Source organism: Apodemus sylvaticus, chromosome 6 (assembly GCF_947179515.1).
Source record: "Apodemus sylvaticus chromosome 6, mApoSyl1.1, whole genome shotgun sequence".
NCBI classification, from domain to species: domain Eukaryota; kingdom Metazoa; phylum Chordata; class Mammalia; order Rodentia; family Muridae; genus Apodemus; species Apodemus sylvaticus.
In genome coordinates, this window is record NC_067477.1 from 72,163,221 (window position 1) to 72,178,855 (window position 15,635).

Sequence of the window (15,635 nt, forward strand, 5' to 3'; positions counted from 1 at the left end):
AACAAAAAACAAAAAACAAAAAACAAAAAAACTTGGAGGAGTCCTTTGAGATACTTCTTTTTCCCTACCACTGGAGAATCAGAGTAAACAACAAGGCCTTCAGTTCTGCCTCCACATTAAGAACTGCAGCCTTTCATTTCCTCAAGCCTCCACTACCATCACAAGGATCCTGGAGAGGAGGGGCAGCAGCTAGGGTCTCTAACCTACTGCCTCTTTATTCCTTTCTCCTATGATTTGTTTCCTGCATAACAAACCAGAGAGTGTTCCTTTTAAAACATGTTAATCACATTCACTGGCTTCTTGAAACCCCTCCCAATGGTTCAGTGGTGCATTGAGAATCAACCAGAAACAATTTAGCAAAGCTTTGAAGAACTGGTTTCTATCTGCCCCTCCAGCCTCATTTCTTCTGGACGTTTCTTTAAGGACAGCAAGTGCAGTCAGTCCTCTCTTGGGGTCTTTTATGTGCTTTATGACTTGAAGGCCATTGCCTAAGCAAGTCCTTTCCATCGACCCAGGCCTTGGCTTAAATGGAAACACCTCAGGAAAGATCTGTTTTCTTCACTGGCCGAAGTATTGAGCCTCATGGTCTTGATCACAGTTACTGATGTTCACCACAGTGCTACTGCTATTTATGGCAACTGTTGCTATATAACTTTATCTACTGCCTTACTTTTATATTTTCAATGTAATCCGCTATGGAAAGAACATAGTCTGACTTCATAAGTGGATGGCTAGTATCAGCAGACTCTGGGACAGAAGTCCTCTGTTCAGAGCTGTGATTGCTAGAAAACACAGCTGTCTCCCGTCCTGGCCACTCTTAGGTAAAACTAGTTCCTTTAAAGTGCCCTGTAAACGTAGGAGCAACAACCCTCTCTAGTCTACCCAAATAGTAGTTTGTACCATCAGTTTAGAAAGTTTTCTAGAATAGAGAATGGCTATAGGTAGTTGGGAATTTCAAGATTCCATTACTGACATATAGCACAAACAACTCTGTAGAAAACCACTTTTCAATGTTCTAATCCAGAAGAGAACCATTAATCAAAACCAGACAAACAACAAACAAACAAAACAAAACAAAATTAACACACGGCAAATGAAAACCTGCAAAGTGGTTTTTGTGCTTGTGCATGTAAGAGGATACATTGGGTAAGCTAAAGTGAGAAGTGGGGCTGCCAAGATGGAGCTCTTTCAGAATTTACCAATAATTCTCAGAAGGCTTCTGATGACTAATATTGCAGCCTGTTAAACCACATAGGGTCCCTGTACATCTACAAACTCAAAGAACCCATCCTGATAGTAAGGACAGAAGTATAATCAGGCTCTAAGGTGTCTGAAACAGCTCCTTTTGCCCAGCCAGCAGTATTATCAGATCAAAATTAGTGCTGTAGGTGTGGAGCTGGAATTGCTCTTACAAAGCCAGGTTTAGGTTGACAGTTTTGAAGAGGCTGGAACACAGAAGTTCCAAACACAAAAAGTAGAAAGCAAGAACCTTAGTCAGATCTTGCTCTTGCCTGCTCTTAAGAAGGCGGTGGGTGGAGCAGGTGGGGTTGTTGGAAAGGGCGCAGACTCTCCGCTATTACAAGAGGGACAAGGTTTTAAAGATGTCAGCTGACTGGCCCTTTAACAAACTCCAGGGCTCCCAGAGGGAGTCCCTGTTAAGTGGGCTTTGCCGGGCTGGCATTCCCGGGTCCACTCCTTGGCGATCGCTTGGAAGGGGTGGCCAGGACTGCCCTGAATGGGCGGGTCCGCGGCGTTTGTGTCCGCCGAGTGGGCTGGGGCGGCTGGGCTGTTGCGCACAGGGGGCGGCTCCCCGCCGGGCTCCGGTTCCCCTTGTCGGCTCAGCGGCGCCGCCCTCGCCCCGCCCCGCCCCGCCGGCGCCGGCCGCGCGGACCCGCCGCGGTCCCCGGAGCGGAGCGCGCCGTGGCGGCTCTAGCTGGGCGCCTCCCCCGCGCTGCCGCGCGCCCGCCCGCCCGCCGGCCCCGGCTCCGCTCGGCCATCTTCGCCGCTCCCGCCTTCGCCAGCCCCGGCAGCGCGCCCTGTCCCCGCGCGCGGACTTTCTCGGAAAGTTTGGTGGTGCTTCTCGGCCGCCGCAAGCAGAGGCGCCACTCCCCACGTCCGCCAAACTTTGGGGCTCACTCGCGCGATGAGCGCCCCTCCGCTGCTGCGGCCGCCCAGCCCGCTGCTGCCCGCCGCGGCCGCCGTGGCCGCCGCCGCTGCCGCGCTGGTCCCCGGCTCCGGGCCCGCGCCCTTCCCGGCGCCTGGGGCCGCCCCGGCCGGGGGCATCTCGTTCCATCTGCAGATCGGCCTGAGCCGCGAGCCGGTGTTGCTCCTGCAGGACTCATCTGGCGACTACAGCCTGGCACATGTCCGGGAGATGGCTTGCTCCATTGTGGACCAGAAGGTAAGGTGCTCCGGGTCCGCCAACTTTCAGCCGGCCTCGCCCGGGCCATACAGCCAGGCTATGGCCCGGTTGGTTGCATGCCCTCGCCCCAGGCACTGCTCTGCCTGCCGCGCAGTCTTCTTGGGACTGACCTCCAGCTTCTTGGCTGGCAAGTCAGCCTTCTCACCTCCTTTACCTCCCTTCCTCTGATGACAGTTCAAGGAATCTTGCACTTTTCTCTTCGCGCTCCGGCATATTCTTGAGATTTCCTGGCTGTCCTGACTCTTTTCCCTGGACCAGAGCCTACCTGGTGCCTGATCCGCTTTCCAGCGCCGCCAGAGTTCCCTTGGGACTACCCAGTGGTTTTTCAGCACCGCTCCCTTCCACTACATCCTCTCAGCTCTAATTGATGCTGAGGAGTTCTGGGTGTGACCTGGACGCCAGGAATTTCTCACCTGCCAATAGTGCTTTTAAGAAAGGGTGATTGATTAAGCCAGCTGTGAAAACAACTGAACAGTTGGTACCACTACCCAAGTCATCCCTGGATTTAGTACCACCTCTGTGTGAGCTTAGAAACATTTTCCAACAATAAAACCTGAAATTTACAGCATTTTGGCTTAAATTTCCGTGCACTGATCTTGGGAGACTGGAGTAGTGAGAAGGTCTGTGGTTCCAAGAACATCCAGTGCTGGCTTAGCTCTTAAGTTTGAGGCTATGGGACTCTGGATAGCGGTCATCAAAGGCTGGTTGGGGAAAGGCCCGAAAGCTGGGCTAGGCCACCCATCATTGTTTCCAGTGCACTTTTGAAGTTAGGTTATCTCCACAGCCATGCAGAAGGATGCTTCATGTGAGGGGGAAGGGCCCTTGGTGCCACTCCTTCACTCTATGGACAGCCAGGGTTCTGGGGGAGGGAAGAGGGAAGAGATAGAAGAGTTAGCTAAAGGTGCTGAATTTCAACTCTGGAGGGCTGACTGGCTACTTCTTACCCTTTAATGAACAGTCAAGAGCGGATTTTCTTAAAGTGTTTGGAACAAAGTGTGCTACACTTTTTGAGCGGTGTAAATAGTGGTGCCCGGCACAGAGGTTTAGGGAGTTGCTCCTAGGAAGCACCCACTAATCCAGGAAGTGAAGTTTCTAGAGGCCAGACTCAAGTAACAGCGAGTGCCTTGAAGTTTTGTTAATTAAAGGGAGTGATACTTTTCGTTATGTAATTGAACTCTTTGAACCCCTGAAGTACTGAATCCAGCCCCCCCTTCCTGAAGATGGTGACTATGCAAGCATTCTGGGCTTCACTGAGGAGCCTTCAAATATTTCTGTTATGGTATGTATTAGTTAGTTAAAAAGCACTGCCACACAGGCATACACAACATATGTAATGAAATTATTCAGAAAGCCCATTCCGTCTCATAACAACAATCTAACAGTAAGTTCTAAGGAGGATAATATAGTGTTAGAATATCCCAAGTGGGCTAGGCTAATATGGTCACACTTTGTTTTGACCTGCTTTCTGTCTCTGACTCTGTTTCTGTCTGTCTCTGTCTCTGCTTTCTCTCTCTCTCTCTCTCTCTCTCTCTCTCTCTCTCTCTCTCTCTCACTCATTCGGGGTGTGTGTGTGTGTGTGTGTGTGTGTGTCTGTGTGTGTGACTGTCTGTCCTTGACGTTTTGAATGGGGGTTTTGGATAGAGTGGATTTCAGTTGATTTAGGGTGCTGCTTCCTGGGAGTGTTATCAGTTCCCAGGAGAAGTATAAGCAAGAGAACATGCAGGGTACAGCAGGCTGGGATAGCCTCAGTAGGAGATGCAGGGAAGGTTCATTTATGAAAAATGTCTTGAGATGATTAGAAACTTACATTGTTAAAAAAAATAACCTCAGTAATCTTCTCAAACGAGATAACCATACTGGGTGTAACTGAGATCCACATTAGCCTTGTGGGGGGTGTTTTAGAATGGCAAAAATGTAATGGCAGAAAGAAAACTGGAGTGCAGTCAAGTGCTGCTTAGACCTGAGCCAAGACCTGGGGGAAGCTGGAGGAAGGCTGGAGAGAAGGCCGCCAGCCCCACTGATGCGCCACAGGGGAATCCTTTCTTTATCCCGTTTCATTTTGTAGCTTTTCACCAAAAGAAAAGTTTGCAAACTTTTATCCTGGGATAGCTATATCCTTTTCTTGTTATGGGTATGGCAAGGTGAGAAATCTTAAAATGTGAATTTTAGCAAATATTATAAGTGAAATATAGTTAAGTTGTGGGTCTAGACAGTGTACCTCTTCAGTTATTCTACCATCTATTGATCTGTATATCAATAACCTATTATCTGTATCTGTCATCATCTATCATCTCTCCAGCTATCTGTATCAATCATGTAACTATCAGTCACCTATCTGCTATCTACCTATGCACCATCTATTACCTATGTATCTTCTGTATCTATTTGGGGATATGTTATTTGCCGAGACAGAATTCTTGTGCTGTGACAGCAGGAGTGGGTAGCTTGCTCGTGTGGAGGTAAAGGGGTGGGAGGGGGGCTTCTGTCCTTTGTCTCATGCTTTCTCTTATGCTTTGTGAAGACATTAACTGTGAGGAAAAGTGATGAGAGAGAAAGAGAGAGAGAGACAGACAGACAGACAGACAGAAGACATACATAGAGGCTTTTCCACAGAAGGTTCTCTCGATTTTCATAGTCCTTCCTATTTATTGCTTAGTATTGGGGGGCTTTTAATCTTGTCTATACTCAAGAGCCCCTGAATACTAACATAGATGCTTAACTCGGTGGAAGTAGTCACTCACCATTCAGTTGATTTCACCAGTGTTATTCAGGAGACCTTCTCTGTGTGGTGAGCACCTGAGGTGGACCAGGCTAAACAGGACAGCTTCTGTGCCTGGAGCTTCGCTTGAAGTTACAGTTGTGTAGAACATAACAATGTACTTTTCCCTCAATTTGTAGGTTTAGAAAATAGTAGATATGTGTTCATACTTGATGGAATTAGATGGCAATTCAACAGAAATACGTTTAAGGTACTATGCCCTAACCATTTTGTTATAAATTAGTAATAAGTTTTTAATCTGACGACAGTTTAGGAATCTGAGATGATCTCTTCCTTTGCATGGAAGAATGTATGAATATATAAGATGTTGTTAACTTTGTCCTTTTGGAAGACTGAGCTAAGGGCTGACTTACAGTATCTATTTATTTTATGTTTTTACTTTACATGTGTATAGCATTAGATGTTGGTTGTATATGAAGATATGTTCTTTAATTGGTATGTGTGACTTCTAGTTTTACTTTGAAATCCTTTAACTTTCTTCCTTCAAATGAATGTTGAATACATAGGATCAGAAGGTGTTGTTGTGAAGCAGTGAGCAATATCTCAGAGGATGATGCAGTTTGGATCTGTACCAGATTGCATACCTTGTAATCGTTGGCATGCATGCACACACAGGTGAACATGTGCTCTTGAAACACAGAGGGCATCGAGGGAGTGATGATGTGTGATACAGTTATCCGACTTCCTGTTCATTTGAGTTTTATATTACTAAAACGACAGCCAGGGCTTCCTCTTGAGCACTATTACTTTGAGCCACACCATCTGTAAGACCCGGACCTAAACTTTACTCTTAACTCTGAAATTAAAGAATGAGCGTAGAAGTGGACCATAGCCACCAGAGTAACAAGGCGGGTGCCTTGGTCTCCTGGGTGCATTACCCTGCTTGTCATTGTTTTCGTTTCTTAATTGTATATTGTTTTCTTAACAGTTGCTGTATCCCCTTTAACCTTTAGAGTTAATTTTAGCCACACTGCTTTTACACAGATTGAGAGAGCTGAGAGTAATTAGCTAGTGGATCACCCCAGGGTGTGCGGGCAACAAAATCCATTGAAACTAATGATACTCTTTGGTGGATCTTTTTATTCAAGTTTTAATTTTGTACATAATATATACCACTAATTTCTGATTTAATGATTAATGTAGACGTTAACATTTTACTGGGGGGTTGTTAAATAACGTAATAGGATGGATTTCAAATTTAAACTCATTTTCAAGCTTAGTAGCACAATCGGATCTTATTGGGGGTTATGTTATATAAACAGCCTTTACAGTTTAAATATCCTTTTAAAAATGTCTTGGGATCAGAAGAGTTTGGGGCTTTTGGTTCTTCTGGATGTTGTAATATTCATAGCATACACAAAGAGATACCTCTGGGATTAGACCCATTCTTGAACACAATTAATTCATATTTTATTAATACTTTTGGTAGGTCATGAAATCAATCCAGTTACTATTGGTTGGTAGTGGTTCATAGGGACAGGTGTGGAATTTTCCTCTTCTGACATCAAGTTGGTGCTTAGAAATGCTTCACTCAGAAGATTTTGGATTAGGGATTCCCAGCCTATGTGCATACCCATGTGTAAAGTATGTAATAATGGTTGGCAAAATAAAGTTTGGAATCTTCCTTAACAGTTACAGCATTAGTTTGATAAGACCATAGCAAGATAGACTTGCTATGACCAAAAGCAACTTAGGTAGACAGGGTTTGTTTCAGCCTATATTTCCACATCACAAATTATCACTGAAGAAAGCTAAGGACAAGAACTCAAGCAGGGCAGGAACCTGTAGGCAGGAGTTGATGCAGACACCATGGAGGAGTGCTGCTTACTAGCTTGCTCCTCTTGGTTTGCTCAGCCTGTTTTCTTAGAGAGCTCAGGACTACCTTACCAGGGGTGGCAGCATACACAATGGGCCAAGTCCTAGAGCAGCAATCACTAATCAAGAAAATGCACCAAAAGTTTGCCCACAAACCTGTCTTATGGAAACATTTTTCTCAACTGAAAGTCCTTCTTCCTAAATGACTCTAACTTGTGGCAAGTTGACATAAAACTGAGCAAAACTGTGGACAGCGAACATCCATTAAGTATGGGATTTCAGGGGAGGTTTTCAACTTGAGTCATTTTCTAGTCTAATCTATGCAACCACTACCACTATGCACACCACAGGAATCAAATAGCCTGCAATAATTCACATACTGTCCAACTTGTCCCACTACGAGTCTAAGGGGCTTGCTGTTGTCCACATCAGAGCTTCAAAGAACCTTTGTCCTGACACCTTGAAGTCTCTGACACCTGAGAGAAAAGGTTGGCACATCTCTGTACTAATATAGACATACCAAGCAGAGTGACTGCTTTGTGTTGTAAGACACTTTATCATTAAACCAATGAATATAATGAAATCATAGGTTTCAAAGTCCATATTATAAAGTATGAAGAAATAGTTCCATAAGCTGTACCTAGATAACCAGGTCTTTACATATGCTCCAAAACGCATGTGTTGGCACAATATGAAATAATCAGGGGGTCATGGCCTTTCTTCTGCTGATAGGATATATAGGCAAGAAGACGATTGGCTCACATATAGACAAAATACTTCTCACCTTTAAAAATATGTGAAAAATTTCCTAGAATGTTTTTTTCATATTGGCAAACAAGTATTTTTGTCTCATTAAAACCTAGTAATGAAATGACTACTTGAAGTCACTTAACAACAGAAAACCCCACTTCCTGCTGTTTCTTATTTTCCTGGTCTCACATACAAAACAAATACCTAAGTGTACACTGAATTATGTGGGACATGCATAATTGTAGAATAACATGTAATGTGAATACATTGAAAGCTTAAAAGTGATGTCAATATACAATAGCTTCAGAAACAATTAAACTTGTCCAGATTTATAGTTTCCTGTTTAGAAGTTTCTCCTAGACAGCAGGTGTTGGCTAGGATGTGGAGAAAGAGGAATACTCCTCTACTGCTGGTGGGGTTGTAAGATGGTACAGCCACTTTGGAAATCAGTCTGTCCGTTACTCAGAAAACTGGACATGACACTTCCAGAGGACCCTTCTATACCTCTCCTGGGCATATATCCAAAGGATTCCCTGGCATGCAATAAAGACACATGCTCCATTGAGTTCATAGCATCCTTATTTATAATAGCCAGAAGCTGGACAGAACCCAGATGTCCCTCAATGGAGGGATGGATACAGAAAATGTGGTATATTTACACAATGGAATACTACTCAGCAATTAAAAACAATGAATTCATGAAATTTTTAGGCAAATGGTTGGATCTGGAAAAATATCATCCTAAGTGAGGTAACCCAACCACAAAAGAATACACATGGAATGCAATCTCTGATAAGTGGATATTAATTAGCCCAGAAGCTCTGAATACCGAGGCACAATTAGCATAACAAATGACTCCCATGAAGAAGTAAGGAGAAGATCCTGATTCTGGAAAGGCCTGATACAGCATTGTAGGGGAGTACCAGGACAGAGAAAAAGGAGAGAGGTGATTGGAGAATGGGTGGAGAGAAGAAGGTTTATGGGACATATGGGGAGGGGGGAAATGGGAAAGGGGAAAGCATTTGGAATGTAAACAAAGAGTATAGAAAATAAAAATATATAATTAAAAAAGTAAAAAGAAGTTTCTCCGAAAGTCGCACGAGGTTTTATTTGGTTGAAGCCAGACAGTTGATACAGCAGCTGAATAGTGTTGGCAAATACACAGCGTAGGTTTTAAAATATGCAATCATTTGGGAATTTGTTCAACTTATTTTGGTGAAAAAAGCCCCCGTTCCTGGTCCTTGGGCATCTGTTCTGAGTAGAGCACTGATGAGGGATTTGTTGAATTCACTGCTCATATTTAGGCACAATTGCAAGAATTTCCGAGTGTCTCTCGCCTTAATCGTCAGCGGCCACTTTTTCATATGTACCATGAAATGGTTGAAAAGAATGAACGCGATGATGAAGATGTTAGTGAGAGCATGAACGCGCTCAACAAACTGCATTTCTGATAGCGAGGGACTCTGCAGACAAGTGTGTGTTTGGTTCACAGAATAGTAGTTGAGTCTTCTCCTGACTTATTTTGGAAAAAAATGAAGTTTCATATATATGTATGCACACATATACATATACATGTACATATACATGTGCATATATCTCTCACTGGTTCCATTAATTGGAAGTTTCATATATATGAATACATATATAATGAAGTTTCATATATATGTATACACGTGTACATGTACATTTACATATAGCCCTCACTGGTTCCATTACTTGGAAGGATAGTGATCATATCAGTATTAAATCTTGAAACCACCGAAGCTTGCTTTGGTGTACAATTATCTTTTTTTAAAAAAATTAATCATTTTATTTGCTTACATTTCAAATGCTATCCCTCTTCCCAGTTACCCCTCCGAAACCTTTCGTCCCACCACTCTTCTCTCCCCTCCCCCAGCTTCTATGAGGGCGCTGCTCCACCCACTCACCCGCTCCTACCTCAGTGCTCTAGCATCCCTCTAAGCTGGGCCTCAGGCCTCCACAGGGCCAAGGACCTTTCTCCTCCTCCTGATGTCACATAAGGCCATCCTCTGCTACATATGTATCTCGAGCCATGGATCCCACAATTATCTTAAAGTTTATTTTCATCATTTTTCTGAACCCACAGTTGCTGAGTTTAAAGGGTAGCAAGACTGCAGTTTGGATGATGTAAATATCTCACTGTCACCTTGGACTTTTTCACTTTCTTTGTTTGGTACCAAGTGAATTCCACTTAGCAGCTGCAGGATCAGCATTGCTTTTTAGGATGCTCTTAAACAATCAAAGTTGGGGAAGAGCAGGTGGAAAACAGCCGCAAAGGGCAGGGCACTTTAAAAGATAGAAATAAACAGTGCACATCAAGTATCAAAGACCTGAGAAATCAAACATTGAGGAGTTGCTATTTTTTCATTTGCCAAGTATTATAGTCTCTGAGCCGGTGATGACCAAGACCTAGGGTTCACTGATATTTTAAGACATTTATGTCTTGTGTGTGTGTGTGTGTATGTATGTATGTGTGTGTATGTGTGTTTGTGTGTGCGTGTGTGTGTGTGTGCGTGTGTTTGTATGTGTGTGTGTTTGTATGTGTGTAGTGAGTGCTGATGCATGCCACCAATGATGTGTGTCTAGAGATCATAGTATGACATCTATTGCTCTTCTTCCCTGAGACTCGTGTTTCTTGTTCACCATCAGGCTAGCTTCCCGTGAGCTTCTCGGATCTCCATAGGAGCCCCCGGGGTCATAGCTGCATGCTGCCACACCTGGCTTCCTGTGGGTTCTGGGAGTCTGAGCTCTGCTCTGTGTTGTTGTAGACAGAACCTCTATCCACTGAGCAGCCATCTTCCCTGTCCAAATGTTTAATGGCTTCTTAAGTAAACTGCACATGCAATGCTCACTTTCGCCTTGATTCGGATCATTCTAAATCATCAGTTTGTAACATTTGTTAGATAAATGTGTGACGCTTTGATGGATCTCAGGTTGGAACACCTCCCTAAGCTGAGTTCCCTGCAGTAGAGGCCATCCTACTAGATTTCCCTCCTTACCCAGCTCTGTCTAGGTATAACTGAGAAAAATAGTCGAACATATAATAGTACATAATGTCATTTTGAGCTATTCATGTATTATGAAATGATTGACTTAAGCTAACTAGCATGTCTGTGAACTCATATAGTTAACTTTTGGGTGGTAAGAACATTTTACCATCAATCCTCAGCAATCTTCATGTGTACTATAATTGATAATTTTCTGTAGTTTTCACTGTACCTTAGATCATAATGTACTCATCCTGATCTGTGGAAACTTGTTCTTCTTGATTGCTTTCTAATCATTCCCTCACGACCTCAGTCACTGATTCCATCACTAGTCTGCCTTGGCTTCTATGGGTTCAAGATTTTATAATTCAGCATACGAATGTGGAGATGCGGCCTTTGTTTTCTGTGCCTGCCCCTTCCCACTTAGTTCATGTCCTCCAGGTTCATGCACATGGTTGCAAGTTGTAGGATTTCATTATAAGGATGAATGGTATTCCCTGCACCCCCACCTCCCTGTCTCCCTTCCCCTTTCCTTCCTCCTCTTCCCTGTCCTCCCTCCCTCCCTCCCTCTCTCCCTTCCTCCCTCCCTCTCTCCTCCTCTCCAAGTGTGAGAGACTTTTTTTTCCTTTATATTTTACAATCCTTGCTATTCCAAGCAGGTCTGAGGTGATACGGTCTGAGTTTACACTTCTCTGATAATTACAAAGTAAACATATTTTTCCATGTACTCTTTTGCCTGCACTTTAATTTTTTAAAGGTTATTTTCTTGTTGTGGAACTGTGTGAGTTCCTTCTGTGTTTGGGTATTAACCCTTCTTTAGTGTCTAATTCTTCCCCATTGGAATGACCCACTAGATAGCTCTTTTAAAGTTGTAGCTCCGTGTCATCTGCAGCACTTTTGTATTATTCTTCAGCTCTATGTTTTCTTGTCACTGATAACCCATTAGATGCTTATCTCTTTTTTATCAGTGTAGGGCCATACAATCCAGCTCAATGTTCCTTGGCGCTATTTTTTAGTGTTGATGTTACAAATGTAGGGAGGAGTTGCTTGCTGTTGCAGTTGTAATACAGGAGACTAGGCCATCCAGATCCTATGGAAGTGCACCAATTTCTCTTTGTCTTGTTGTTTTGTAGTGTTACTTAGCTTTTAGATTTTCCTTTCAAGTTTCCAGGCTTCCAGTGCATAAAATGGAGCACCCCTCCCAAAGGCTATTAGCGCTTGAAAAGTATGAATGAGGTGTGTCTGCAAAGCCTCTGATGCTTACTGAGAACTTAGTCAAGCAATATATTATTCCTTTCTTTAAAAGTTTCCTATTGTTTAACTGTAAGAAGTATTCCAGTAGATTGTTTATGATCATGGCCTGGTGGTACCCCAGTAGATTGGTTATAACCATGGGTTTATGGCCCATTTTTTAGAGGTGGGGGGCTGTTGTGGTTTTTTATTTCTGTGGAGGGATGTGGCAATGCAATATGCGCTACACTTGGACAGTGAAATCTCACTTCTGAGAAAAAAAATCATAGAAATAATAGATGATCAAGACTCAAATTAAAGGAAAACTTTTAAATAGGCATCTGAGTATATTTCTGTCCTTTTCTCCCATAAGTAAATAGTTGGTACAGCAGTAATATGCCTTTCGGTTAGAAATCACTGTGCACACTTAGATTAATACTAGAGAAGCTCTTTAATATAACACGTGCAGGTTTCGACTAATGCCCAAAGAGGAGCCTGCTGCGAATAGACGCTTTCCTACTTATAAACACCTTAGGCTATGGATTCCACACACAGTCATCCTTAAATCTCTTCTAGGTCTGGATCCCAGGTCACCTTATTCTGAACAATTTAAACTGAGACAGGAGACTGCAAATTTGACCACTTGGACAGGTGGGAAATTCACACAGCAAAGTTATTGCCAGAATTATTTCCTAAGTTCACCCATGTTAGCCTTTTCAGAGTTGTTACCCATGTTCTTCCTGCCTACTTGGCCAATTTATGCTTTCCTTGATAAGAATGCAGGGGACATAATGATAGACTGTTCCTTAAGGGTGGTTGTGATTTTGTACTGCCCCCTTGAGCTACGTTCTTTGAATAGGGATGGACCAGTAGCTGGTTGTTTGTCTCCTTTTGCTATGGGTAGACTATTTGCAGCTCAGTTCTTTGTGACTAAACATTGGCAGAAACTTTCTTAGCCATCCCAAAGTTGAATTACGACCAAAATTCTTTGTTTGCTGATTTTAAATAGTCTGCTTACAACAGTGCCTTGTCTTTCTGTCATGTTGGAGGTCATGTTTCTCTAGACAAGTTCTACTTTGTGTAACTTAATGTTTCTTTGTAGCTGGACTTTTGGTTACTTTACTGGATTCTTTTTTTCATCCTCACTTTCAATCATTATTCTACCCTTCCAAACCCTGGACACTAGGTAGGAGAAAAAGAAGTTTATAGTAAAAACGAGCATTGATCTTGCTACCCTACTTCCTGCTGATTAGGGGTGTTAAGTTTCTTGGGGCAAGGGTATCTAATTTCTTCTACCCTGTCTCTTTGTGCATGACCACTTGACAAACTCCAACAACAGCAACCAATCAGCCATCCAATTAGTTCCTTTTATTGGGATTGTAGCATTTATAGATTCTCTGAAGAGTTCCCAGAATTCCAGATGTAAACTATCTTCAGCTGGTAAAATCACACCCCTTCCAGAGCAAGAGACAAATCATAGTCAGCCGCTGTGGGAAATCTAAAGCAGTCCCATATTCCACACCTGGGATTAAGACAAAACCACGTTCACATAACATTTTTGAGTTTCCAAAGAAAACAAAATTCTCATTAGATTTCCTAAGCAAGTTTATTGGCAAATCTTTTATCATATCAGTTTTACTGTTTCAAATTTCTCCCGTGTTCTTGTGTCATGAGCCATACATGGTGGTACTCAAGCCTGTAGTCACAGCACATCATTCAGGAGGTTGGGGCTGGAGGATCAGAATTTTAAACTCATTTTCAGTTGCATAAAGGCTCCATATTCTGTCCATGTCAGAGACCTTGTGTGAAAAAGCAAATCGGGAGCAACAACAGATTAGAATGTTACCAAAGCCATGTTTGAGGTGCTATAGGAAAAAAAGTATATTCATACAGCAAATAAATATCCAGTTTGTTCAAGATAAAATATATGCATCATTACATTAGTTTGCTTTTCTAATTTTAAATGAATAAGGTTGATCTTAATGTGATATGTTTTTAAAAAATTTATTTTTTATGTGTATAAGTGCATACCTCAATCTGTGTATATGTACCACAAGTATACAGGGGTCCACAGAGGTCAGAAGAAAATCCCCTGGAATTTTCAGAGACTTGTAAACCTCAGGTGGATGCTGGGAACCTAACCTGGTTCCTCTTCATGAACACCATCTGCTTTCAGTCACTGAGTTATCACTATAGCCTGAATGATTTTTATTTGGCTTAAAATTTATTCAGTCACTTTCATGTTGGTATACATTTCAGATTTTCTCATGAATTAGAATATTTTCAATTAGTCATTTAAAAAAGAGGTTCATCCATTAGTTAAACTGTCAATTTTGGATATACCAAAAGTTAAAGCCTTTTCTAAGTAATTTAATCAGTCATATTAATGGTGTAATAATGGGCCTGAATCTGAACTCTTTGTTTCAAATGGATGATCAAAACCAGAAAGACAAGTTCTATTTCTAATATGAATGAAGTTCTGGAGCTTTTAACTGGTTGAATGAGGTAATGTACCACAGCTTAAATGATTATTGAAGAAAATGTTTCTCAATGTCTTTTATCAATTAAATGTACCCCCTTCTTTACATTATAGCAATTATTGGCAATGGTAGGCTAGAAGAAGTTAAGAGCATTTGCTGCTCTTGGTGAGGACCCATGCTTTGTTTTTAGTAACCACATTAGGGGCTTTAATATTGCCTGTAACTCCAGCTCTAGGGAGCATTTGACATATTTGGCCCCTGAGAACACCCACACTTAGGTGAACCATCCCCTTCCCCCAAACAATGAAAATGGAATAAATATTTGGCCTGGAGACATGGGTCAGAGTTTAAGAACACTTCCTACTCTTCCAGAGGATCCAAGATTGCTCTAAAGTACCCACATCAAATTGTTCATAGCTACCTGTTAGCTCCAGATCTAGGGAAACTATTCTTGCTTTTGGGTACACATATGACATGTAGTCATCACAGACAAACCTATATATTAAGTATAGAAACCCTTCATGTTATAATAAGGACTGGCCTGGAAGAACTATGCCTACTGGTTCAATAATGGCTCCAACATCATGTGAGAAACCACCTTCTTGAATGGAGGCAAAGTTCAGAAATAAGAGCTTGTGGGGTGAGTGCTCAGCCCCAGAGGAATCACACACCCCTCTGAAGGCTCAGGTGTCACTACAGAAGAGCGGGTGAAAAGCCGTAAGAATCTGCCATGTTAGATGACTACAAGGAAACAATCATGGATGTTTTCTGGATACAGCAAGGTAGCTGCGAGTCTGAATTTATTTCAGTTTCTACAGCACACACCAGACCCGTGCACACCCAAGCCACACCCAATTCAGTAAAGAGAGAGGAGCTGGGCACAGAAGTTCATCCCATGCCTTATAGCGATTGGCAATTGCTTACATCCAGGAGAGGGAAAAACGTTTTCTCCAGTAAGGTAGCCTTGGTAAGTGGACCACTGTCCATTAAAAGAGCACATACCCAAGGCTATTTGGGAAGCAAATTGACTTTGAGGGATTTAAAAATAAGAATATACAAAAGTAGCGAGGGTAGGAGGTGACAAAAACTAAAACAAACAAAAAACGAAAACCAAACCTAAACGAAACAAAAACAGTCATTGGCCTGAGTAT

The 15,635-nt window shown here is 42.5% G+C and overlaps 1 protein-coding gene across 3 annotated transcripts in view; it reads left to right on the top strand.

The window, feature by feature from the left end:
- The first annotated feature begins 1,875 nt into the window (after window positions 1–1,875).
- Window positions 1,876–15,635, top strand: part of Prkd1 (protein kinase D1) — a 316,195-nt gene continuing 302,435 nt past the window's right edge. For all 3 annotated transcript variants that reach the window (XM_052185895.1, XM_052185897.1, XM_052185898.1), the window contains exon 1: window positions 1,876–2,401. In XM_052185895.1, coding sequence (XP_052041855.1) covers window positions 2,144–2,401 — 258 coding nt within the window. In that variant the 5' untranslated portion in view covers window positions 1,876–2,143. The remainder of the gene's footprint in view (window positions 2,402–15,635) is intronic.